Source organism: Felis catus, chromosome A2 (genome assembly GCF_018350175.1).
Source record: "Felis catus isolate Fca126 chromosome A2, F.catus_Fca126_mat1.0, whole genome shotgun sequence".
NCBI classification, from domain to species: Eukaryota; Metazoa; Chordata; class Mammalia; order Carnivora; family Felidae; genus Felis; species Felis catus.
Window position 1 is genome coordinate 63,722,376 of NC_058369.1, and position 27,414 is coordinate 63,749,789.

The following is a 27,414-nucleotide window of genomic DNA, read 5'->3' on the forward strand; positions in this document are numbered from 1 at the left end:
ATTCAGGGTTTACACTATTACGGTTACAGCTGAGCCCTGAAATACTGTGACATTTCCTTCCTTGTGCAAATTTTTATTAGTGTCTGTGTTCGTTTGCTTTATTTTCTGTGAATGATCCGCCCTTTACAATCCATTCGAGCCTATCAGTTAGTCTGTCACTTACATCTTCTTGAAGATATCATGACTTTCTAGAGCCTTCTATGCCTGCCTGTATTCATGCGTACCATTGAGCTGTTGTGACTTGTGTCTTGTGTCACCTTTCACCATTACTCAGGAATCATTTTGTCCTCTCCCTTGTTGTTCCCTTGCTTGATACTTTGGCAGGGTATAGAACCTAGGTTAGAAATCATATTCTCTCCAAATTTTGAATACATTTCTCCACTATTGCTTCTAAGATTTAAGGCTGATTTTGAGAATTCCAGTGCCACTGTAACTTGATCTTTGGAGCGATTTGTTTTTCCTGAAACTTTGTAGGATCTTTATTTGTTCTTATGTTTTGAAACTTCACAGTGATACACTCTGGCATGGGTATTCTTTTTTAAAAGTTATCATTATGCTTTTTAAAAATGTATTATTATGCTTAAAAGTGGATCCTTTTAACTTCGTTTTTAATGTTTATTTATTTCTGAGAGAGACACACAGCATGAGCTGGGGAGGGGCAGAGAGAGAGAGGGAGACACAGAATCTGAAGCAGGCTCCACAGGCTCTGAGCCGTCAGCACAGAGCCTGACACGGGGCTCAAATTCAGGAACAGCGAGATCGTGCCCTGAGCCGAAGTCGGGTGCTTAACTGACGGAGCCATCCAGGTGCCCCTGAGAGTGGATCTTTTTAATCTGTAAGTTTACTTCTTTCCATGCTGAGAAAATTTCTCGATTTTTTTTTTCTTTTATAATTCTCACCTGTGTTTTCTCTGTTCTCTCTTTCTTGCTTACCTATTATTCAGTTATTGTGTCTCTTAGAACACAGCATTCAATCTCTTTATCTTCTGGCTCTTCTTTCTGGGGCTGTCCATGTCTCTTTATTATTTTATTTCAGTTGTAGTTTTTACATTTTTAGGAGTTCTTTTTTCTTTCTAGTTATCTTATGTAGGAGTTATATACATTTTATAGTATCTGGGCTTCATGTAGGGTGAGATATCATTTTAATGTAATTTGGGAGTCAATAAAGGTAAAATGTATATTCAGTATCCACATTTAATTGGACACCTAGATTTACTAACTACTAAACACCTTTGCATTGCCACCACAATCCCATTTGGTCATTTGCATTTACTTTTAACCTTTCAAAAGCTGGAATTTCCAGAAACAATAGTGACATTTTTTTTGAATTCTAATCAAAGCTTATGGATTTCCAGAACTGTCTTTTTTTCTTTTTTAAAAGAATTTATTTTAATTTCAATTTTTATTTTAGAGAGGGGTATGTAAAGTGTTTATTTCTGAGTAATATTATTATTGGCGGCTTTAGTTTTATTTTTCAAGATTACTGAGATTTACACAATACAGATATATTAGTTTTATAATTAGAAACAGATTCGTAAATAATATAAGCAGTTATCAGAAATAAAAATCAAATTAGAAATAGCCACAAGTAGTGAAAAAAATCTTTCGGCTTGAAGAAAGAATGATTTAAATAGGAAAGAGGATTTTTTTTAACACTGTTACTTTGTTCCTAATATATATGTGTGTGTGTGTGTGTGTGTGTATATATATATATATATATATATACACACACTTTTTTAGCCTTCATTCGTTACATATATGTGTATATATATTCCTAATATATATGTGTTATTCAAGTATAATTAACAAAAAGTATTATATTAGTTTCAGATCGTTTTCCTTTTCAGATTTGATAATAATATGTTCTAGGGCTTTAGATTCTGTTTTTTATTAAAGTTTTGCATTATTCTTCCTACTTATTTATTTTTATTTTTTAAATTTTTTCATGTTTATTTAATTTTGAGAGAGAGAGAGAGAGAGAGAGATGGAGTGTGAGTGAGGGAGACACAGAATTCGAAGCAGGCTCCAGGCTCCGAGCTGTCAGCACAGAGCCCGACACAGGGCTCAAACCCACAAACTGTGAGATCATGACCTGAGTCCAAGTCGGATGCCCAACCGACTGAACCACCCAGGCGCCCCTATGGTTGCTTAACCATTAAGATGCCCTCCGAGGTTACTGCATTATTTTCCACGGGGTGAGGCTGTGTTTAATATAATGGGCATTTTGGGGAAATGTTGCAGATGTCACCTTGAGCTGGAAGTCAGGGCTGTGGTTTGGGTTAATACCGGACAAGGGGGGAGCGTGGGGATTCACATGGGCAGGGACCTTTCCTTCGGTGGTTTTTTCTCAGAGGTGTGGGTGGGTTCGGTGAGGACTAGAGCAGAAGAACTGAGGAGAAACACATACCACACGTTCTGAATGCAGTTCTTGAAAGAAGTGGAGTCAGCTGTGGTTTGAGCAAAAGTCTGAGGTTGAGTCAGGATCCTCTGAGGAGTGAAGTGTCAGTCAACAACTCGGAATGCGAAAAGGGAATTGTCATGTAGGAGAAAATGCTGGCTTTCTTTTTCTTTTTTTTTTTTTGGTCTCATATTCAACCTTCTTCTCCCTGAACTACGTACTTTTCTTTCAAAGGGACGAATGCACCGTAATTCATGGTCTTTTTTTTTCTTCTTCCTAGACATAGCTGTAAAAGAGAATATGCATCTTAGATGGACAGAAAGTTGTGACATTCCTGTAATTTGTTCCCTTTGCATATGGTAGACGATTACCAGAATCAGTTCGCGTAAATAGTAAACGTTTCGTATCGTCCCCCGTAATGACACGGATACGTTGGGATTTCCACAGGGATGGTGACGCTCTTTATCCTTGAGCTACTGAACATGTCATGCAGGAGCATGTTTTGTTTTATTTCATTTATTTATTTTTTAGGTTTATTCATTTTTTTTTGAGAGAGACTGTGAGCGTGAGAGGAACAGAGGAGAGGGGGAGAGAGAATCCCAACCAAGCTCTGTGTGTTCAGCATGGAGCCCAATGTGAGGCTCGATCCCACAAACTGTGAGATCATGACCTGAGTCAAAATCAAGAGCCAGGCACTTAACTGATTGAGCCACCCAGGCGTCCCCCCAGGAGTGTATCTTGAAGGCTGTGGGCTTTGTAGGAACACTCGCTGCTCTAAAATATCAGTTTCCTTTAACATTCGTTTTATCAGGTAAATATTTGTGGGGGGTGGGTATTTGGCATTTGGCGTTATCATTTGAAATATTATTGATCATGAAGTGCAGGCACATGATGAGAATATTCAGAGACTATGGAAAAGGAGAGCCATCTTCCCACTGGTCCACATTTCTCCCCAGAGGTTTCCTGTTCAGCTTTGTGTACCTTCTGTGCACAGATCTGTGTGGCTGGGAGAGAGGAGTGAGCGGGAGTCATTTTTTCAACATTTGCTTTTCAATTTTGAAGGCGGTCGTCGGTCTTTGTTGAGGTAGGCGGTCTGTGGATCTGGACAAGCCATTGGCGTTTCCTGGAAGACCGCTTTCTTTTTTTTTTTTAATTTTTTTTCAACGTTTATTTATTTTTGGGACAGAGAGAGACAGAGCATGAACGGGGGAGGGGCAGAGAGAGAGGGAGACACAGAATCGGAACCAGGCTCCAGACTCTGAGCCATCAGCCCAGACCCCGACACGGGGCTCGAACTCCCGACCGCGAGATGGTGACCTGGCTGAAGTCGGACGCTTAACCGACTGCGCCACCCAGGCACCCCTGGAAGACCGCTTTCATTAAACGCTTTGATTTGGGAGAAGTGATGGCTTTTATTGTTTTGATTTTGTGTATATTTGCAATGCCCTCATTTTTATTTAAGATTTTTGCCTTTGTGATTTTTTTACCTTTGTGATTTGTCCTTTTTTTTTTTTATTTCTAGAGAAAGTGATCATTTGTTCTTTTGCATGGAACCAACTATTTATTTAACTGTTCTATAAAATCTTGTCTTCTAACGAATTTCTCCTTTTACTGTTCTTTCCTCTCCTATCCCTAGATGTCCTTTTGGTCTTTTTGTCACTCTTCTAGCGTGATTATTAATTTTAATTATTTCTTCTCGATTAAAATTTAAAGCTGTGAATTGTTTTAGAAAATATTCCACTCGTATGGATTCATTTATTGTTGTTGTTATTTTCCAGACATTTCACAATGTCATTTGATTTTTTTTCTCAGAAAAAGCTTTTATTGCGAAGTTCCAAATTATTATTTGATAATAATATTGTGATCCCTTCTGTTTTGTTATCTGCCTTTTCCTCATCCCTGCACTCGAGATCTGCCTCTCTCAGAGCTGACTTAGGTTTTTGCCTGTGATTCAGTCTTGTAGTCTTTTGCTTTAATAGTTGACCTTATCCATTCGTATTTATTGTATTGTTAGAGAATTTGTTTTATGTTCATGCTGTCCTCTCATTTTATGCTGTGCTTTCTTTTTTTTTTTTAAGTTTACTTATTTATTTAAAGAGAGAGAGAAAGAGAGCAGGGGAGGGACAGAGAGAGAGGGAGAGAGAGAATCCCAAGGAGTCTCTGCGCTGTCAGTGCAGAGCCTGATGCAGGGCTCAAACTCACAAACTGTGAGATCATGACCTGAGCAGAAACCAAGAGTCAGACACTTAACCAACTGAGCCACCTAGGAGCCCCTATACTGTGTTTTCTAATGTAATGCTGGGGCTCTTTTTGTTTCATTACCTCACTGTATGGTCTCTTTTATTGTTTTTGTTGACTGCTCATTTCTGTTTTCTGCTTGGCTCCACCTTTTGTCTGATAATTTGGAGGGTTTTTAGCCTGTGTTTGCTTCTCTGGTTTCCTCTACAAATAAACTCTCTCTAACATGTAATCTATGTCTCTATAGGGGTCATTCTAACTCCTCATTATAAATAATACCAAATTGTATATTCCTGATTCCACATACCATCCCTCTTTTCTTTTTAAATGGATCTTTCCATTTCATCTTTTTACCCCTAACATTTTGAGGGGGGAGGGGCAACATGGCACTGGCCCAGGGGTCAGAACTGGACACGGCCGGAGATTGGGTGTGATGTATATCTCCGATCCTCACCAGCATCTGCGTTTGGGGCAGCATAACTCTCCTATATGCATGTTAAGTCCATTTGTAAAAGGAAAACAACTTCAAATTCTCCATGGTGTCATGTTTGATTTTGGGTTTTTTTTTTTGAGGAAAAACACATTATAATTTCTGAAAGACTAAAAACTTTAAATAATGCTATCAAATTGAAGAATTATCATCTTTTGGCTACTGTTTATCAACAGCTTATTAACCATAAAAGATGAAGCCACTTTGCTGACAGCTTTATTTCCAATGTATTATTTTTTATGATAGCGATTCTCAGTGCATTTTGAGACATGACATAGTAAAGTAACTTATACTTCTAACAGGAATTTTTTTAAAATCCCACTTTGAGAAACTAAGGATCCTAGTGAGTTTGCCTGCCCCTGCTTAAATATTCAAAATGTCAAGTAGGTAGAGAATAGTTGTACCAACATTCGTAACTTGTCAATTTCTTGTAATTGGCATCGTTTTTTGTATTTCTTTACATGAAGATTCTGCACGTAATTTAAATAAGCAGAGGTATCCAACATTAGAGTAATTTGAACTATTTAATTTTTTTAAAGTTTACTTATTTTGAGAGAGAGAGAACACAAGTAAGAGAGGAACAGAAAGAGAGGGAGAGAGAGAGAGAGAGACAGAGAGAGAGAGAGAGAGAATCCCAGGCAGGATCCACACTGTCAGTGCAGAGCCTGATGCGAGGCCTGATCTCACGAACTGTAAGATCATGTCCTGAGCCAAAATGAAGAGTCAGATGCTTAATCACATGAGCCACCCAGGTGCCCTTAATTCGAACTATTTAAAGTTAAGAGGCTCTTCCTGACAATACTTACCATGGAATCAGTAATGCACTAAAAAGATTTTGAATTCATTTACATATGGATATGTGTGAGGTATATTACAGATTATTATCCTATGATTTTGTGACACTCATATTTATTATCCTGCATCTGTGAACTTACAGAACACCTTGCTTAACGTTTAACTGTGACCTGAGGCAGAGGTGAACCTTGTAAAGGGGTGCAGATGATCTGCAGTTGTGCTTGTGATTTCCAGATAGTTCGTAAACATGGACTGGGATTGGTCATCATGATGATGTATCAAAGGAAGGTCTGAGTGACGGCATTGGTGAAAAGCAGAAGCCACCGTTTATTCTTTATAAACAAGTCTTTGTTGTCTTAACTAATCTCCTTGAATAAACGATTAGGCTGGAAGATTGGCCCATGCTATGCACAAAAAATGTGTATGATTGGATGAGCCATTTTGTTGCCAGGAATTTGTAGCATTTTCTTGTGGGGAAGAAGGCAAAATCTTGGCAACATGAAAATATAATTCGGTACAATTTTACTGTTTGAAAAGGACTTTCCGTAATCAGATTTGTGGCTTCTCTCTCAGTCAGGTGCAGGGGGGAGGTAAAAGTGAATAAAAATCACGGTGTACGTACCCCTGACGTGAATGTCTCTGTTCTCTTAGTCTTACGTGTACCTCTGTTGAATACTAACCAGAGGTTCCTGAGACAGCTCAGCTCCACTGGTGTCAGGGGGTAGAACACACGGTTGGTAAGTTTGTTCCATCATGAGCTCTCTGAAGATGCGCATAGTATTATTTCAATAAATGACCCACCCCCTTCATTTTGCGGGTGAAGTACCTGAGACCAGACAGGTGAAAGACTCACCTTAGTTATGTAGCTTGAAGTTAGTGGTGACTTAGTCTCTGATTCCCAACACTCGTTCTTTTCTTCCTTCTCCCTAACATTTGTGGAAGGAAGTAAAGGGAAAAATATGATGGGGCTAGTGATCAGCCTCATTCAGTTACGAGTTTGATGGGAGGACGTTTAGAATAATTAGGAGTGTGGCTATTTACCTGGTTTATCTGTGACTGAACAGCCCTAATCTATTTAGAAGTCAGTATTAATCTTTTACGTTGGTTTTAAAGACTTGGCTTCTCACATGAATTATACTTATAAGTATGCTCATTATCTGTACTTATATTTCACACATCATTTGTATAAGGTGATAGATGATAAAATTTGTGGGGGATGTGTGTGTGAGTGTGTGTGTACGTGTGTAGGTTTAAACCCAGGGAACGGACTTATTCAGAAAATGAGGTAAAAGCATCTTACTGACCCACGTTTAAGAAACAAAACAACATGGGGGCCTGGTAGTCTTTCTAAAACCATGTGCCGCCATTACGGAAGGTGCACATCCAGTCACTGGGCTTGCTCACGGGCTCAGAAGCTTCCCCTGACACGGCTTGTGTCCACGAGACCCTGGGAGCCGCTCCTGGGCAATCCAGTTGTGAATTGGAAACCAGTTGTGAGAACAACTCTGCACTCACTCACCTGACGAAGCCTGCGGTGTGGGGTGCGTTAGCGGGTAAACCCCGCAGTGAAGTGTGGATCATGGCAGTAAATATCAAGCAGTTCGAAGGCAGACAGGTTTAAAAATCTGACTGGGAAGCAGGTCACCCCAGGGCCACTGAACACTTCTTTCTTGGCTCTTTTTTTTTTTTCAACGTTTATTTATTTTTGGGACAGAGAGAGACAGAGCATGAACGGGGGAGGGGCAGAGAGAGAAGGAGACACAGAATCGGAAACAGGCTCCAGGCTCGGAGCCATCAGCTCAGAGCCTGACGCGGGGCTCGAACTCACGGACCGCGAGATCGTGACCTGGCTGAAGTCGGACGCTTAACCGACTGCGCCACCCAGGCGCCCCACTTGGCTCTTTTTAAACCCGCTTCCGCAGCTCCGTGACCGCTGATGACATAAAGGAAATTAGATACCCGAAAGGGAGTAGAACTCAGCTAAAATCTCTTCCAGTGTTGAAGCAGGGCTTGGCACAGGCCCTCACAGGGCTCCAAACATCTTATTAATTTTCAGAATTCCTTGATATGTTACATCATTAAATAAGGAGGAAAAAAAAAAAACAAAGCTGGTCAGAGCGCGTCGCGTAAGAGTCACTTGAAGTTCATTTTTAAGTCAGATCCATGACTGAAAAATGCCTTGCTTTTCCAAGAGGCGCTGAAGCATGAAGCGTACAGAGTATTATGCCCTCCTTTATCAGGTCGAGATTACTGACCTGCAAGGGTGTGGAAACCATAAAATAAAGGAGAGTGCTTTCTAATAAACATGTAAATGTGATTCCCCGTGATCTTGGCATAGGAAGTGTTTGGTTAGCATCGCTCGCGGATAAGTTAAGATTTATAACCTTGGGCTCCTCTCCTTCTGGGTCAGTGAGGGTGAACTCTAGCTTAGGTGTAGGGACCGGAGCTAACAAACCAGAGCTAGAGAGGCCACAGCATGCTTCGACTTAACGTGTCTTTAATGCTGTTTGAAGGCTCAGCCCCACCGTGGCTCAGTAGCCGCTGGTTCTTTTCTGCAGACCTTCTGCTAAACCACCCACAGTGATGGATGTCAGTGCATCATACACACGGTAGAACTGATAGGTATCTTATGTGCAAGATGTGAATGGGGTGATTTCTACTGACTCAGAGCAAATGCAAGCGCTTTACCCGCACAGCCGACAACAGATGTCCTGCTCTGAACGTAGAGGAGAAGCCCCTTCGTTCCACTCCGACGTGAAATTTTGTCCTTAATTTAAAAATGTCACTCGTGTGTAACTAGAAATTAGGCAGTCGTCAGTGCACTGGGTGATGAGTAGCTCTGAAGACAGGAAGACATTGGACTCTTTCTAGTGTTAAATCCCTACACCCCCTGGCTGCCTTTATTAACCTGTTCTGAGTGTTTCACCTGTTCTGAAGCCCAGAGATACCTGCTGGGAAGGAATAAATGTGGGTGTGGGCATTGCAGGTGTCCTGGGGCCACCGAACCACAAAAACGATAATTTAAATCTGTCTTCCATAGCTTTAAGTGGTTTGTGCTGTTTAAATATAAGTTTCACACATTTAAATTGCCGTAAAGCTAGTTGATTTGGGGAGGAACTGCTAGGAGACAAGGAAAACTCATTCCAGCAGAACCTGGAAAAACATCCTTAAACACGAAAAATTGTGCCAGGAGTTTTATAGATTAGCATGTACAGGTGAACAATTTTTGAAATGTAAACTTTCAGTTGAGATGTGTAGTAGCTAAAAATCCTAAGTGTAAGGTTTGATAAATTTTTATTATGACAGCGCACCCGTATAAGCATCCCTAGGACCCAGATCATTGCCAGGACGCAGAAGCCCCATCATGAACTGTCTCCGTCAAGAGGCGTCCAAACTAAAGATAAGCACTGTAGTGACTTTTATCATCAGAGATTAGCCTGCTTGTAAACTTTATTCAGGGACGCCTGGGTGGCTCAGTTGGTTAAGCATCCAACTTCGACTCAGGTCATTGTCTCGAAGTCGGTGAGTTCAAGCCCCACGTCGAGCCTCTGTGCTGACGGCTCAGAGCCTGGAACCTACTTATGATTCTGTGTGTGTCTCCCTCTCTCTCTGCCCCTCCCTACTCACTCTCTCTCTGTCTCTCTCTCTCTCAAAAATAAATAAACACTAAAAAATTTTAATGGAATCATATGGTGCATAGTCTGTTTGCTATTTCCTGGCAGTATCACGTCTGTGGTATACAGCCATATCGTTTGTGCTGTGTGTTTGTTCATTTGGGTTGGTATTGACACACATGTGCTACAGATGTTCCAGAACATTCATTGAACACATGAAGACATTTATGTTGAGGAATGAAATTTCTTCCAGACAACATGCGCTATTTAGCTGTTGCAGGTGCTGACACCCCATTCTGATGGATATGATTCATGCATATTCACACCAAGTGTAACAACAACCCAGTGGTTTTTAGTATAGTCACAAAACTGTATTTCCAGTGTCTCATTCCCAAACATTTTCATCACTTTGAAAAGAGACCTTTTACTATGAGCAGTCATTCACTGTTGTCCCTATCCCCCAGCCTTCACCAACCCTTAATTGCCTTCTTGTCTCTAAGGATGTTCCTATTTTGGACATTTCGTAAAAACGGAAACATACGATACGTGTGGCCTTTTGTGTTTAGTTTCTTTAGCTTGGCATATGGTTTTCAAAGTTTATTTGTGTCATAGCATGTATTAATACTTCCTTTTTAAGATTTTTTAAACATTTATTCCTTTTTGAGAGACAGAGAGACACAAGTGCTTTCTCATGGATGTATGTTTTTGGATCTTTCGAGCAGACAGCTAGGAGTCGTCCTTGAGTCATATAGCAGGTATCTCTGAAGGTAGCAGCTGAGGCGCCACAAGCTATTTCTTTAAAGCAGCTGCACTCTTTTATGTTCCCGACTGTTTTATAGTCCACATCCTCCCAAATACGTATTATTGTCCACCCATTTGATTATAGCCATCTTACTGGGTATGAGATGGTACTTCAGTGTGGTTGTGATTTGCATTTCCTTAATGGCTAATGGCGCTGACCATATTTTTTCTTCCTTCCTTTCTTTTTTTTTTTAATTTAAATTCAAGTTAGTTGACGTACAGTGTAGTCTTAGTTTCAGGAGTAGACCCCAGTGATTCATCTCTTACATATGACACCCTGTGCTCATCCCTGCTTGTTGGGATGACCATAGTTTTTTCTATGCTTGTTGGCTATTGGTGCATCTCTGGAGAAATCTATATTCGGACACAGTGTCCATTTAAAAAGTTGGATTATTTGCATTTTTATTATTGAGTTGTACGTATTATCTATATATTCCAGAATAACTACATTATTAGATAAATGATTTACAAAAAATTCTTCCATTTGTATAAGCTGCTTTTGTGTACTTTTTGATGTTCTTTTAAAAACACAAACATTTAAAATTTTGATGATGTGCGAGTTGTCTGCCTTTTTTTGGTATTTTTTTAATCTTTATTGAGGAATAATTGACAAATAAAATTGTAAGCCATTTAAAGTGTACCTGGTGATGATTTTATAGACCTATTCATTGTAAAAGGAGTCCTTCCATCTAGCTAATTAACCCATCTGTCACCTGGCATAGTTTTAAATTTCTTTTTAAAAAGTTTTCCTTTTCCGGTTTTATTGAGACATAATTGGCCTACCGTATCTAAGGTGTATAGTATTCTGATTTAATTTACGTCTATCGTGAAATGACCACAGTAACTTTAGTTAGCATCCAGCATCTCATATAGACCAAAAAAAAAAAAAAAAAAAAAAAAAAGAAAGAAAAATGTTTTCCTCCTTGTGATGAGAAGTCTTAGCTCTGGTCTCCTTACAACAAGCCTATGCACCGCATAGCGGTGCTAGCCCCGGGCGCCATGTTGCACATTCCATCCCTGGTCTTCTGTGTCTTACACATGGACGATTGGGCTTTTCCTCCGATTTCCCTGCTCCCACCCCACCTCTGGCACCCACTTATTTGGTCTCTTTCTACGTGAGTTTGTTTATTTTTTCTTTTCCTTTAAGATTCTACATATAAGTGACGTTACAATGTCATGTAGTGTTTCTTTTCCTCATACATATGTGTGTGCATGTGTGTGCGTGTGTGTGTGTGTGTGTGTGTGTGTGTGTATAAAATCTCACAACTTCTTTATGCATGCATCTGTTGATGGGCACCTAGGTTGTTTCCATGCTGTCAGTAATGCCACAGCGAATTTAGGGGCACAGACATCTCTTTGACATAGTGTGTTCGTTTCCTTCGGATACATTTGTGAAAGCAGAATTGCAGGAACGTAGGGAAGGTTCTATTTTTAATTTTTGAGGAACCTCCATACTGGTTTCCACAGTGGCTGCACCAGTTCGCATTCCCGCCCACAGTGCCTAGGGGTTCCGTTTTCTCCACATCCTGGCCAACACTTGTCTCTTGTTTTTTGATGACATCCATTCTGGCAGGTGTGAGGTGATACCTCACTGTGGTTTTGACTTGCCTTTCTCCGATGATGAGTGCTGTTGAGCATCTTTCCATGTGTCTGTTGGCCGTCTGGATGTCTTCTTTGGAAAAAAGAGTGTTCAGTTCTGTCAGGTTTTTAATTGGATTTTTTTTTTTTTGCTATTGATTTTTGTGAGTTCTTTGTGTATTTTGGCTAATCCCCTTATCAGGTACATGGTTTATAAATATTCTCTCCCATTCTATAGGTTTTCCTTTCATTTTGTAAATAATTTCTTTGGCTGTCCACAAGCTTTTTAATTTGATCTAGTCCCACTGCTTTATTTTTGCTTTTGTTGCCTTTGCTTTTGGTGTCAAATCTCAAAAATTATCGCCAAGACCGATGCCTAGAAGGTTAACCCCTATGCTTTCTTCTAGAAAGTTTACAGTTCTGGGTCTTACATTTAGTTTGTAATCCGTTTGAGATGATCGCTGTTTGTGATGTAAGGTAAAGCTCAGTTTCATTCTTCTGCATGTGGTTTTTGTTTTCCCAGCACTATTTATTGAAGAGACTGTCCTTTCCCCATTGTGTATGCTTGACTCCTTTGTTGTAAATTAACTGGGCATATAAACACGTGTTTCTTTCTGAGCTATGTATTCTGTTCCACTGATCTAGATGTCAGTGTTTATGCCAATACCATACTGTTTCCATGACCTCAGCTTTGTCACATAGGTTGTATCTGGAAGCATGAAACCTCTTTTTCGTAATTGCTTTGGCTATTCGGGATCTCTTGTGGTTCCATACAATTTTACGATTGTTTTTGTCCATTTCTGTGAAACACGTCATCGGAATTTCAGTACGGAGTGCACCGAGTCTGAAGATTGCTTTGTGTAGTGGGGACATTTTAACCATATTAATTTTTCATTGGAAAAATCCATAAGTATGGAATCTCTTTGCATTTATTTGTGTTTCCTTCAATTTCTTTCACTGATGCCTTCTAGTTTTCAGCGTACAGATCTTTTCCCTCCTTGGTTAAACTTATTCCTGTTTTTTTATTCTTTTTTAATGCGGTTGCCATTGGGATCATTTTTTGTTTCATTTCTCTCTCTGATAGTTCATTGTTGGCGTATAGAAGCAAAATTGAATTTGGTATGCTGATTGTGTAGCCTGCAGACTTACTGAATTCACGTATTCGTTATAACCTTTTTTTTTGGTGGAGATGATAGCCTCTATCTTGTCTTTTGTCACTTATGTTTTTTATGTCATATCTAGAAACTGTGGCCTGACGTCAGAAAGCTTAATGCATTTGTTTTCTTCTGAAAGTATTATAGTTTTGTCTTTTACATTTAGGACTTTGATCCATTTTGAGTTGATTTTTATATATTGGGTGAGGTGTAGGGGTCTAAATGTTTGGAATATAATTTATAGGGTTCCCTTAGAAACCTTTGTATTTCTGTAAGGTTGGTAATAATATCCTCTCTTTCATTCCTTATTTTAGTAATTTGAATTTTTTCCCCTTTTTTTAATTAATTAATTTCTTGGGGTTAGTCTAGCCAAAGGGTTGTAAATTTTACTGATTTTCTCTATTGTTTTATTTTTCTGCTTTTTGTGATTTTTTTGTTTCTAATTTTATTTCCTCCCTTTTAATTGCTTTAGGTTTAGTTTACTATGCTTTTAGGGGATTTTGCTACACCTTTAAAAAACTACTGAAGAGGAATGGTTATATTATTGCTTTGAAGTCTTGTTTAAATCTTCTTTCTTATTTAATACAAACATCACAGTTTACACCTTTCCTACAGGCACTCCTTTAGCTGAATGCTATGATTTTTGGTATGTTGTCATTTTTATTGTATTCATCACGAAGTATTTTCTAATTTTCAAAAACCAGTTCTTCTATGATCTATTAGTTATTTGGGGGCATGTTCTTTAATTTGCACATATTCATGGTCCCCTCAAATTTCTTTCTGTTGCTGATTTCTCGTCATTTCACTGCAGTCAGAGAATGTATTTTATAGGATTTCAGCCCCTTACAATGCACCGAGACTTGTGTCATGAAGTGACAAATGTTCAGTCCTGGGAAATGTTCCACATGCAGCAGAGAAGACCGCATGTGCCGCCATTGTTGGGGCGGGGGGTGGGGGAGGGGGGGTTCTCCAAACGTCTGTTGGATCCGGTTTGCTTATAGTGTTGTTCAAACATCCTGCAGCCGTCTTGGTGTTCTGCCTGATTTTTCTATCCATTACTGAACGTGACGTATTGAAGACTCCCAACTATTACTGTTGTATTGTCCATTTCTTACTTTACCTTGTCAGGTGTTCTTCCTGTGTAATGGGACTGGGTTCCAAGATGAAAACGTGTGAGCAATTGTTATGTCTTCCCAAGGAAGTGATGCCTTTATCATTATAAAAGTCACTGTGTGTTTCTAGTGTCGAGTTTTATATCATTACAGTCGATTTTGTCTGTTTTGAGCATAGCCACTCCGACATTATTTTGGAGACTGTGTGCATGGTGTACCTTTTCTCTTTTGATTGTCCTAAAACAAACATGACATAAAGGTTTTCATCGTACCATGTTTAAGAGGATAGGTCAGTGTTAAGTACAGGACCCTCAGAGATATTGCGGGTGGGTTCTAGACCACCGCAATCCGAATGTCATAACAAAGTAAGTCAAGTGAATTGTGGTCTCCCAGTGCATGTAAGAGCTGTATTTATGGGGCACCTAGTTGGCTCAGTCAGTTAAGCGTCCAACTTCGGCTCAGGTCATGATCTCAATCTCGTGGTTCCTGAGTTCAAGCCCCACGTCGGGCTCTCTGCTGTCAGCACAGAGCCTGCCTCGGATCCTTTGTTCCCCTCTCTCTCTGCCCCTTCCCCGCTTGAGTGCACACGCACGTGCTCTCTCTCTCTCAAAAATAAACATTAAAAAATAAGAGTTATATTTACATCATGCTGTATCTGTTAAATGCACAAAAGCATGATGTCTAAAAAGTGTATTTTTAATTAAAAACACTTTATTGCTAAAAAATGCTAGGCATCATCTGAGCTTTCAGCAAGTCATAATCACTGATCACAGATCACCATAACATTTTTGAGAGAGAGAGAGAGAGAGAGAGAGAAAGCACACAAGTTGGGGAGAGAGAGGGAGAGAGACTCCCAGGCAGCCTCCCCACTCAGTGCAGAGACTGACTGACACAGGACCCGATCACATGACCCTGGGATCATGGCCTGAGCCAAAGTCAAGACACTCACCTGACTGAGCCACCCAGGCGCCACAGCCATAACAATTATAATAATAATGCAGAAGTTTGAAGTATCATGAGAATTGCTGAAACGTGGCACAGAGAGACAGGGCACGGAGAGTCTTGCCTGATGCCGGGCTGCCACAAACCTTCCGTTTGTAAAAAGCACAGTATCTGCGAAGTGCAGTGAAATGAGGGAAGCCGGCATATCCACTCGGCGTGGCCGTTCCCGGGGACCCTTCGGTCTCGGGGCCCCGGAACTCTGTACCCGTTCAGCCACACGTGGATCCCTTCTGTCCCCGCTAGGTGGCTGTCGCCATTCTCTCTCCCCGTGGTTTGGACTCCTTACTCACATCATATAAATGAAATCGTACAGTATTTGCCTTTTTGTGATACGTTCATCTCACTGAGCAGAGTGTCCTTAAGTCTGATCCATTTTGTAGCAGGCGTCAGAATTTCTCCCCTTTGTCCGTCTGTTGCACAACTAAGCCCGAAGTTTGCGCTTCTTCTCCTACGACTCCTTGACATGGACCCTCCTCTCTCACCATGCTGTTGTCTCATGTGTCTGTCCCTCTGCCTGCCTCCTCCTCTCTTCCTCTTCTCTGTGCCCACAGAGGTCCTACCCTTTGGATCGATCTCACCCAGAAGCATCCCATCCACATCTCCTTTGGATGAGTGAAGGTGACCCCCTGTCCCACTTCGCCTGAATGGAGGGGTTTCTCAGTTCGTGACACTTCTTGCCCCTTGTAAACCAGGACACTTGGCCATGCCGGTGAAGCCGGCTCAGCTCACTGCAAGCCCATGAAGTGTCCAGCTGTCTTGTCCTCTTTGTTCTCTCTGCTGTCCCCTCCTCCGCTGTAGGCGTGCCTCCTCGAGACAAGGTCCCGTATCCATGAGGTCTGGGCTTTGTGTCGTTGCTTGTGGAGTGAACGTGTGATGGAGCACAGACTCCCAGGGAGCTTGGTGGCGGAGGGCTCCTACCCCCAGCGGGCAGAAGGGGAAGCGAATCCATTAGAGGGCACCCCCCTGAAGAAGCCCATGAGCAAAACTTGTGGCCTGAAAAAGACCAAAACCCTGACCCACAAAAGCCTGATCATTTGTTTTGCTTATTTTTTTTTAATTCAAATCTAATTAACACATGGTGTTATATTAGCTTCAGTTGTACAGTAGAATGATTCAATAACTATATAATTCTCAGTGCTCAGAAAGACAAGGGCATTCTTCACCCCCCATCTGTCGATTTCACACCCTACCTCCCTACCACCTCCCCTCCGGCAACCACTCGTTTGTTCTCTGTATTTAAGAGTCTGGCTTTTTGTCTTTTTTTGTGCGTTCACTTCTTTTGTTTCTTCAACTCGACATCTGAGTGAAATCACGTGGTATTTGTCTTTCTCTGGCTGACTTCTTTCACTTGGCATTATATTCTCTGATCCGATCCACGTTGCTGCAGATGGCAAGAATTCATTCTTTTTTATGGTTGAGCAATATTCCGTCGTGTGTATATTCCACATGTTCCCCTGTGGATGGACACTTGGGCTGCTTCCACATCTTGGCTGTTGTCAATAATGCTGCAGTAAACATGGGAATTAGTGCTTTCATTTTCTTTGGATGATTAGCCAGTAGTGGAATTCATAGATCATATAGTAATTCTACTTCTAATTTTTTTAAATGTTTACTTATTTATTTTTGGCAGACAGAGAGAGAGAGAGAGAGAGAGAGAGCATGAGTGCAGGGGAGGGGCAGAGAGAGATGGAGAGAGAGAATCCCAAGCAGACTGTGCGCTGTCAGCACAGAGTCCATGTGGGGCTCGGACTCATGAACCGCGAGATCATGACCTGAGCCGAAATCAAGAATCGGACGCTTAACCTACTGAGCCATCCAGATGCCTCTAAATTTCTTCTTATCTAATAAATAATGTTCAACTTTCCACCAGACATTACAAGACACAGGGTGCCTGGACGGCTCAGCGGGTTAAGCCTTCGACTTTGGCTCAGGTCATGATCTCACAGTTCATGAGTTTGAGCCCCGCATTGGGCTCTATGCTGACATCTCGGAGCCTGGAGCCTGCTTCGGATTTTGTGTCCCCCCCAGCCCCTCCCCCCCTGCACATGCTCTTTCTCTGTCTCTTAAAAAATGAATACATATTTAAAAAAATTACAAAAGAAAAGAAATTACAAGACAAGCTGAAAGACAAAACACACGTTCCACAGAGACAAAAATGGCATTAAAACCAGACCCAGTCGTGGCAGATCGTGAAGTATCACAATGGGAGTTTATAATAACTCTGACTGATGTGCTAAGGACTCTAATGGGGACAGTAGACATCATGTGAGAAGAAATGGCACTGTCAGCAGGGAGATGGACACTGGAAGAGTAGAGGTGCTGTCAGTAAAAAGGAAAACTGTAGAGAGCAGGATGACAACAAACATGAGACGGGCTCAGCATTAGCTGGATGCCGCTGAGGAAGGAAGCACTGAACCTGTGAACGGGTTACCAGATACTTTGAAAACTGAAGTGCAGAGAGAAAACAGGAATGAAAAGGTGGAACGGACTGTCAGGGATTGTGACAGGGACGACACATGGCCTGTGTGCCCAATGGTATCCCCAGAAGGAGTCCAAAAGAGAAAGGGACAGAAGAAATAGCTGAATAATGATGGCACTGGTTTTCAAAATGTGTGACAACTCCCGAAGTGTGGAATCCGAAAGTCCACAAACCACCAAAGAAAGCAAATACCGAAAAACCGACACGTGATCATGTGATATCCAAGCTGTAGACATTCAAAGACAAATTCTCGAAGGAGGCTGCCATGGGGGACAGATACCTTACCTACAGACTTACCAGAAGCCATGGAAGAAAGAAGGCAGGGAGTGGAGTGTTTAAAGCATTCAGAGAAAAATTACCACGCCCTAGAATTCTGAACCCTGTGAAATGATCTTTCAAAAGTGAAGGAGACATCAACACAAAATGAATTTGTTGCGAGCAGAACTGTCTTGCAAGAAATGTTGAGAGAAATGGGGCACCTGGGTGGCTCAGTTGGTTGAACGGCTGACTTCAGCTCAGGTCATGATCTCGCCATTCCGAGTTCAGGCCCCACATTGGGCTCTGTGCTGGCAGCTCAGAGCCTGGAACTTGTTTTGGATTCTGTGTCTTCCTCTCTCTCTCTTTCTCTCTCTCCCTCTCTCTCTGCCCCTCCCCCACTCTACGCGCTCTATCTCTCAAAAATAAACATTAAAAAGAAATTAAAAAAGAAATGTTGAAAGAAGGAAAATAATATAGGTTGGAAAGTCAGATTTACATAAAGAAAGGACGAACATTAGAGAAGGAGTAATTGAAGATAAAAAACCTTTCCTATTTATTATTCTTCATTGATTTATTATTTCTTCGTTGATTTTAAATAGTTTGTTTAAAACAGTAACAGCAACTTTGTATCTGGTGATTGTGGCCTATGGCTGAGTGACATGAATGGTGGAAATCCAATTGGGAATGGAAGGGGGAATTGGGAATTCTCTGCTCTAAGATGCTGCCACTGGGGCACCCCAGTCGCTCCGTGGGTTGAGTGTCCGACTCTTCATTTCAGCTCGAGTCATGATCCCGGGGTTGTGGGATTGAGCCCCTTGTTGGGCTCTGTGCTGAGGATGGAACCTTCTTAAGATTGTCTCTCTTTCTCCCTCTGCTCCTCTCCCTCCACTCCTCTCTCTCTCTTTCAAAAAAAAAATGGGTACTCCCAGGTCATTTTTATTTGCAAGGGGACTTGAAACAGTTATAAATGTATCTCGTGAACCACAGAACAACCAATACAAATTTTTAAAAAGAAATACAACATAGTCCAGGAAAGGAGAGAAAATGAAGTCGTATACAATGTTCAACTAAAAGCAGATAAGGAAGAAAAAGAGTGAGAAACAAAGAGAACAAATAGAAAATTGTTACTATAATCCAAGTGTGTCAAACGTCACTGTAAATGTACTGGTGTAAACGCACCAATTGATAGAAACTACCAGAGTGGATGAAGAGACAAGACCCAACTATATGTTTTCTAAAAGAATCCACTTTAAATGTAAAGACCCGGATGGATTAAAGGCAACGGGGAAAAGAAAGATACGCTGTGCTGACATGAATGCATAGAAAGCTGGAGTGTCCCCGTGAATTTCAGAGCAAGACAAAGGGCGAAAAGAAGTTGTTAGGAATAAAGTGGGATATTGCATAATGATAAAGGAGTCAGTTCTCCAGACCCGGATGTGTGTAAACCCCACCCCGGCGTGTCAGAACCTGCGAGGATGGGGCGGTGGACCCAGAGAAGGGGGGGACATCAGTGCTCCCTTTTGAGGGACTGACAGATCCATCAGGCAGAAAACGAGTCAGGATACAGTTGAACTAACGGGCACATTAGTCAGCTGGGTCCGAAGACGTCTATAGGATATGTTGTGCAACAACAGCAGTGTATGCGGTCTGTTTGGGCTCACATGGGTGGTTCATCAAGATGGACCACATTCGGGGCTCCTTAGAAATGTGACAGTACAAGTCATGCAAAATGCGTTCTCGGATGACATTAGCATTAAGCTGGAAATAACAGAAAGGCAGCTGGAAAATCCCCAGATATTCAGGGATTAAACAACGCACTTCTAATTAACGCATGACTCAAAGACTAAATTGGACTCCATTAAAATAAAAACAAAATCTGCTCAGGGCAGAACACTTCTAAGGGCGTGAAAACACAAATCCCAGATGGGCAGAGAATATTTGCAAAGCACGCATCTGATACAAGACTTGTATCCAAAAGATACAAAGAACCCAACAATAGAAAAATAAACAACCCGATTAGAATATGGTCAAAAGGTGTGAATGGATACCTCGCTAAAGATACAGATGGCACATGAAGAGACGTGCAGTGTCACATGTCACTGGGGAATTTCAAATTTAAGCAATATATACACGTCTATTAGAGTGCCAGAAATCCCAGACGCTGTCAGTGCCAGAAGCTGGGGACGAGGTGAAGCTATATTGGAAATGCTCGTGGTACAGCCACTACCCAGGACGGTTTGTGAGTTTCTCGCAAAGCTAAAGCATAGTCTTACGATAGCCTGAAGCAATCCTCCTCCTAGGTATTTATTGAGATGATTTGAGAACTTCTGTGCACACACACACACAAAAAACCAAACAACCCAAAAACCCTGTAGGCTAATGCTTACAGTAGTGTTATCAATAGTTGTCAAAATTTGGAAGCAACAGAGGTACGCTTCAGTAAGTGAATGAACAAACAAACTGGGGTGCATCTAAACAATGGAATAGGGGCGCCTGGGTGGCTCAGTCGGTTAAGCGTCTGACTTTGGCTCAGGTCATGATCTCGCGGTCCATGAGTTCGAGCCCTGTGTCAGGCTCTGTGCTGACAGCTCAGAACCTGGAGCCTGCTTCTGATTCTGTGTCTCCCTCTCTCTCTGACCCTCCCCCGTTCATGCTCTGTTTCTCTCTGTCTCAAAAATAAATAAATGTTAAAAAAAATTTTTAAAAAATGGAATATCATTCCTCAGTAAGACACGAGCTCTCCAGCCCTGGGAGGACACGGAGGAACCTTAAATGCATGTCACTGAGTGAAAGAAGTCGATCTGAAAAGGCTGTTACTGATGGGGGAGGTTCAGGATGAGAGGCAGGGTAGCATGTGGGAACTTCGTATACTTTTCTTTTTTTTTTTTTCTTTTTTTTTTTTTATTTATTTTTGGGACAGAGAGAGACAGAGCATGAACGGGGGAGGGGCAGAGAGAGAGGGAGACACAGAATCGGAAACAGGCTCCAGGCTCTGAGCCATCAGCCCAGAGCCTGACGCGGGGCTCGAACTCACGGACCGCGAGATCGTGACCTGGCTGAAGTCGGACGCTTAACCGACTGCGCCACCCAGGCGCCCCTCCTCTTCCTTTTTGGTATGGTTCTTCTATCTTTCTACCTAATGGTCACAGAATGAGAAAAATGGTAGACTGACAAGCGTAAGGTGGAGTTATTGGAACTGGCCCTTTAGTGAACTCCGGGCCCGCAGTAACACGCGGGCTTCCATTTTAGCAGCCGTAAAAGGGTGGTGATGATTTTTTTTTTCTTTTAATAACTGCTGTGTGCATTTCTACCAGTAAAAGGAAATAGAATGAAGTACAGATTTGTGCTGTAACGTGGGTGAGCCTCTGAAGCTTCATGCGAAAGTCACATATTGCATTGTTCGGTTTTATAAACTACCCACCAGGCAAATCCACAGGAACGAAAAGCCAGGGGCTGGGGGGACAGTGGAATGAGGAGTGACCGATTTGTGGGTACAGAGTTTCCTCTGGGACCCCGGGTTTTCATTTGCAGTATTTTTTCATATGTTCAATGAGAGATGGATAGGCTATGCTAAAAATGTACTTTTTAAAAACCTGAATCTGAATGATAGTTTAGCCATTGATTCATTAGGAACTGTTTTTAAAAAAATTTTTAATGTTTATCTATTTTGGACCTAGAGAGAGAGAGAGCGCACGAGCAGGGGAGGGGCAGCTAGAGAGAGGGAGACACAGAATCGGAAGCAGGCTCCAGGCTCCAGGCTCCGAGCTGTCAGCACAGAGCCCGACATAGGGCTTGAACTCACGAACCGCGAGATCACGACCTGAGCCGAAGTCGGATGCTTAACCAACTGAGCCACACAGGCGTCCCCCCATCCATAAGGAATTCTCATAAATTGTTTTGGTGGGGAAATAATTGTTATGATAGCCATTTATTAAGCATGCCATATGCCTCCTACAGAGCTCTGTGCTTTCTGTATTATTATTTTTTTTAGACATAAAAAGCAGTCGTGGCCTCAGAGCCACGCCTGGGCACGTGGGTTGCTACCCATTCATCGATCCATCTATGCTAAATTGATTAGTTGCACTGTATGAACTGCAGTGAACTTCTCTTTGATGAACCAGGTTGGAGAACCGGATGATGTGTGTCTGGGGAGCCAAAGTTTCTGGACCGTGCTGCTGTTTCTCGTTGCAGAGAGAACGTGGATCTGTCTTTGGCGGGCGCCGCAGGTGTGCGCATGGGCTACTGTCCGCAGCAGGACGCCCTGGACGAGTTCCTGACTGGTTGGGAACACCTCCGTTATTACTGTACCCTCCGCGGGGTTCCCAGCTCCTGCATTTCTCAGGTAAGTCTCCCTGAGGTTTTCCAGGAAAGCCTCCCGCTGAGCTATGCTCGGCGAACACCTCTGGTCCCAGCACAGCTCTCTGACCCGATAGATAAATGATAAACGTACCTGAAAGATGTTTCCGATCTGATTACACGGAAGGAAACGCAGTCACGATGGTTGTGTCATTTTCAGTTACGTACTGAAAATAGAGATCTGAGTGCGGAAGTCACTTGGGGTTAAGGGTGACATCATTTGCAACTTTGTCTCCTCGCCAAGTGCCTTTCAAGTTTCCTGGACTGTTGCTTTCATTCGGGAACAGAGCTCATAGACCCGCTGCCGGGGCTTACAGAGAAGGGTGCAGACTGTACAGAAAGAAGGCCAGTGGGGTGGGGGGGACTGGGACGTCAGGAGGAGGACTTCCTGGTGAGCGGGCTGACACCTGCCAGCCTGACTCCTTCCCGGGTGGGCTCCCGAGGATGGAGAAGTGCCAGAGACTGCAGATCACTCCCTTCCTCCGTCTCTGTGGGAGGAGGGGGTGGACGCAGCCCCGAGAACGCAGGAGGCCTCTGTGCAGTGGTCAGCCAAGCCGAGCTGACAGCCTTGATCGACAGCTCAGAGGACATGCCAGGCGGAAGCCGCTGGAACGGCAGGTGCTTGAGGCGCAGTTTTCCCTTTCCTGCCCCTTGCAGGGATTCTGGAATGCTCCTTGCATTCCCGGATTCTGAACAAGGAGCAGAAGTAAGCGGCTTTTGCGGTGCATTTGCGACGTGATTCTGCAGGGAGGGAGCGTCCCAGAATTCACAGGAGACAAAACTAACAGCCTCACCTTCTCTGGTCCATGAAAATTCACTCGAGCGCTGTTCTGTCATCTTCTTCAGCCTTCTTCTCTTACCGATGCTCTGTAAGTTAAGAGCAAGTAAAGCAGAAGCCCTCCTGGTCCTCGAGGACCCGGGTCCCTTCACCCACCTGCCACCGTCAGGAAGCAAGGACAACGGGCCGCCCCTGGCGGCCTGCTCATCTGTACAACTGTTGAGATCCGGGACTCATCAGAGCTCAGTCTTTAAAAGGCGTTTGTCTCTGTCAGCTCCCCCGGGTTCGTGTTTGATTGAAGAGGGAGATGCTTGGCGAACGCCACAAGCTGGCCCCTTTGCCGTCCCGGGGGAAATGCACGCTTGGAAAAGTTCTTGCCAATAGAGTGAGGCCTGGTGCTGCCCGTCATACGGGGCGATTCCCTCCTGAGTGTCGGCGGTCTTCCAGATTCCTCTTCCTGAGCCCCCTCCACAGAGAGAAGTTATCGTAACGGTGGCCGATGAGGAACTGTCTTCGTTTCCTTCCCGAAACCGCGAGAGAGGATTACTGATTGCCCCGAGCTTTCCAAGACGTCAGCACGTGTTCCCGGAGGATGTGGCTCCCTTTATGGCAACCTTCCCTCTCCTATGAACTTTAGAAATGCGGGAAATCTAGAGCAAGGGTCCCCGTTCTAACGCACCTGTCACCAGGTGACCAGAAGGGATTATTGTTATTGTTATTGTTAAATAACAGAAAACAAGACTTTTAGCCAACACTTCAGTATTTATTTTAAGTATTTCACAGCAGCCATATGAGGTAGAAAGGTTGCAAATGGGGAAGCCGAGAGACAGGTAGCCGAGACCCGCCTCAGCTAGAATGGCTACAATGGGGAGGGGTTTTCTTTTGAAATCATAGAAACCAGCTCCAGAGTAAGTGTTCTTTTGTTTTCAATTTTTTTAAGTTTGTTTATTTATTTTGAAAGAGGGAGAGAGAGAGGGAGGGGCAGAGGGAAAGAGAATCCCCAGCGGGCCCCCCACTGTCAGCACAGAGGGCTCGAACTCATGAGCCTTGAGATCATGACCTGAGCCAAAATCAAGAGTCAGTCGGTTGAGCGTCCGACTTTGGCTCAGGTCAGGATCTCGCGGTTTGTGGGTTTGAGCCCCGCGTCTGGCTCTGTGCTGACAGCTCCGAGCCTGGATCCTGCTTCAGATGCTGTGTCTCCCTCTCTCTCTCTGCCCCTCCTCTCCTTGCTCTCTGTCTCTATCTCTCTCTCTCTCTCAAAAATAAATGAAGAAAAAAAAAGAGTCAGATGCTCAACTGACAGAGCCCCCCAGGTGCCCCCAGAGTACGAGTTCCTGATTAAGACGCTATCCTGATGCTGAGTAACATGCCGGCTGCTTGTTGAAGATGACGGAATTTCTTGTTCCCTGAATGCCTGGGTCTTCCTTTCTATGCCCCTTGCTGGCTAAGGAAGTGGCAACTGTGTGGAGTGACCTTGTGGCCCCTTAGCTCAAGGGGCTTCCTTTACACATCTCCCTCAGGGCTGGAGCTGCCCCCAGGGGGGGCTTCACCTCCCGGACTCCCAGCTGGGGTGTTGATCTTTCCCTGGCCTGTCTGCCCCTCACCTCGGTTCTCTCCCCCGGGCTGACGTCCACCTTCACGGTAACCTGGGCAGCCACAGTTGGGTCCACTGTGATTCCAGAGGCCCCCTTGTGCCTGCGGGAAGCCCCTCCTGAGAGCCCACCGCACCCCTCCCACCCCTGCCTCCCCGCCCCCCCCCCCCCCACCACCTCGGCACCCAGGCTGGTCTGCATCCCAGGGTCCCAGCTCACATATAGCCCACTCTTGGATCTTCTGCGTATAGTCCCCCTTCCTCCCCCTGCAAACTTCCAGAAGTTCCATTAGATGGGAAAGAGAGGCTGTCTTCATTTGGCTCAAATTGAGGCTTGGTGTAACGGTTTTCAGTTTCTCCCCATTGTCCACACACCTCTTAGGTTTTTTTTTGGACAGGGATCATATTTGAACCTGAATTCAATGAACCTGATGTTTAAAAAATACATCGGGTTATAGCAAAAGGATCCAGGAGACAGGGGTGACATGTTCTGGCATGCTAGACAAACGGGGATGATAATTTAAGGGTTATTGTGATACCCAAACTGCCAAACCCCGGTGCTGATGGGGATGAGGCCTGGGGTTTCATAGTTTGGGACGGAAGGGGCAGAGAGCCCTTTGCCGCTGTGCTGTGACACTACCCGCAGGTCCCATCAGGGGAGCCCCCCGCTGTGTCTCACCACCTACTGTTTGCTCCACGACACGCCTTTTATCCTGGAAGTTTCTTCCACTCGCACACAGTTTTCCTAGAGGGAGCTAGAAGTTACGGCAGGAGGAACGGGGACCTGGAGGAAAGTCAGGAGGTGGGGTTGGAAGAAAGGCTTTCTGTCCTAAATCCTGGGCCCCTCTTTCCTTCTTAGTTTGATCTTTACTGTCACAGGAAACTTTGATTTGGCCGTCAGTGTGGTAGAGGAAAGAATTTTGCTTGTAAGCGAACTAATACGTATGTGGACCTCCGGGCGGTTTATTTTGGGTTAGATGATCCTTACAAAGACGTACTAAGTGTGGGTCACGATCACGCACCGGGCATACAGGATGAATGAATCGCACACTCTGGACTTAAATGGAGTACAACTTAGAACTTTATGGGGGAGGGGCGCCTGGGGGGCTCAGTCGGTTAAGCGTCCGGCTCTTGATTTTGGCTCAGCTCATGAGCTCACGGTTTGTGAGACCCAGCCCCACGTCGGCCTCTGCACTGACAGTGGGGAGCCTGCTTGGAATTCTCTCTCTCCTTCTCTCTTTCTGCCCCTCCTCTGCTTGTGTTCTTCCCCCCACCCCCACCCCCACAAATAAACTTAAAAAAAAGGAACACTATGCGAGAGAAATACATAATAGCAGAAAGAGAGAATCTTTAAGCTCAATACATTTTGGGGTTGACGTGGTATTTTGCTGACCACAATTCCTAGGGCATCCTGGGATTGAACCAATGTATTTGTTCTATGTCTTCTGGACTCTTCCCTGGCCCTGCCATCCAGGATCTGTCAGCTGCAGTGTTTAGCCTTTTGTGAGCTTGGAAAAATGGGACCTATGTTTCCTGGTTCCAGAAAAATAAGCCATCGTAGTTAGACGGGCTCATTCAGAAATTCTCTGCATTCCTTTGACTTACACTGTTAACTAGACCAGTCCTCGACATTCTTAGTTCTTTTGGTGTTATTGTGCGGCTGCACAAATAAAGCTGTGGAGTGGTTTATGTGGGGGGTTTCCTTGGGAGGCATCAATGTTGTCCCAATATTTAAAAAAATGTTTTTTAATGTTTACTTCTTTTTGAGAGAGAGAGACAGACAGACAGAGCACGAGTGGGGAAGGGGCAGAGAGAGAGGGAGACACAGAATCCGAAGCAGGCTCCAGGCTCCGAGCTGTCAGCACAGAGCCTGATATGAGGCTCGAACCCATGAACCGCGAGATCATGACCTGAGGCGAAGTCTGACGCTTCACCGACTGAGCCATCCGGGTGCTCCTGTGCCAGTTTCTTAGACATTCTCAATATTTCATCACTGACACTATTATTATTATCCCAACTTTTATGCACATATTAAAAAAATACATTTGGTAGTTCATATCATTTATTCAAAAATGTATTTGATTTAGTTATTTTATTTTTTACCCTTATTTAGTTTATCCTATGTTTCATCAGTTGTTGAGGACACAGAGTTTTCCCCACATCTCCTAGATTTGAATGAAGACATGATCTTGGCCAGTTTGCTTATACGGTGGTACATAAGCAAGCGAAACTGACGTAGTGCGTTCATGGCTCTGTGGTCGCCAGAGTTAGGTAGAACACATTTGTCAAATTAAAAAAAAAAAAAATTAAGTTTACTTATTTTGAGAGAGACAGAGAGACAGTGCGATTGTGGGGAGGGGAGGGGGGGAGAGAGGGAGAATCCCAAGCAGCCTCCTAGCTCAGTGCACAGCCTGATGTGTGGCTTGAACCCATGACCGTGAGATCACGACCTGAGCCAAAATCAAGAGTCCAACGCTTCACCCCCGGAGCCACCCGGGCGCCACCACATTTGTCAAACTTTTAAACTGCGTGGCGCTAGAAGCGCAGTGGTTGCTCAGTCCCAGCCCAGCCCCGTGGATGGAACCGAAAACACAAAATGTAGCGCGCCCAAATTCTGGCGGGCATCGGAGCGGAAGGGCTGTAGGCACACGCCCTCCTCCCTCCTCTTCCCCACCCCCCCCACCCCCCCCCCCCCCCCCGCACGAGCGGGCGCGGGACGGGTGGGGCAGGGAGGGGAAGGGAGGAGGCCGTGAGCGGGCTGAGTGCTCTGG

The 27,414-nt window shown here is 43.7% G+C and overlaps 1 protein-coding gene across 1 annotated transcript in view; it reads left to right on the forward strand.

The window, feature by feature from the left end:
* Nucleotides 1-27,414, forward strand: part of ABCA13 (ATP binding cassette subfamily A member 13) — a 396,806-nt gene that overhangs the window by 328,094 nt on the left and 41,298 nt on the right. The window contains exon 56 of the mRNA XM_045052108.1: nucleotides 22,110-22,260. Coding sequence (XP_044908043.1) covers nucleotides 22,110-22,260 — 151 coding nt within the window. The remainder of the gene's footprint in view (nucleotides 1-22,109; nucleotides 22,261-27,414) is intronic.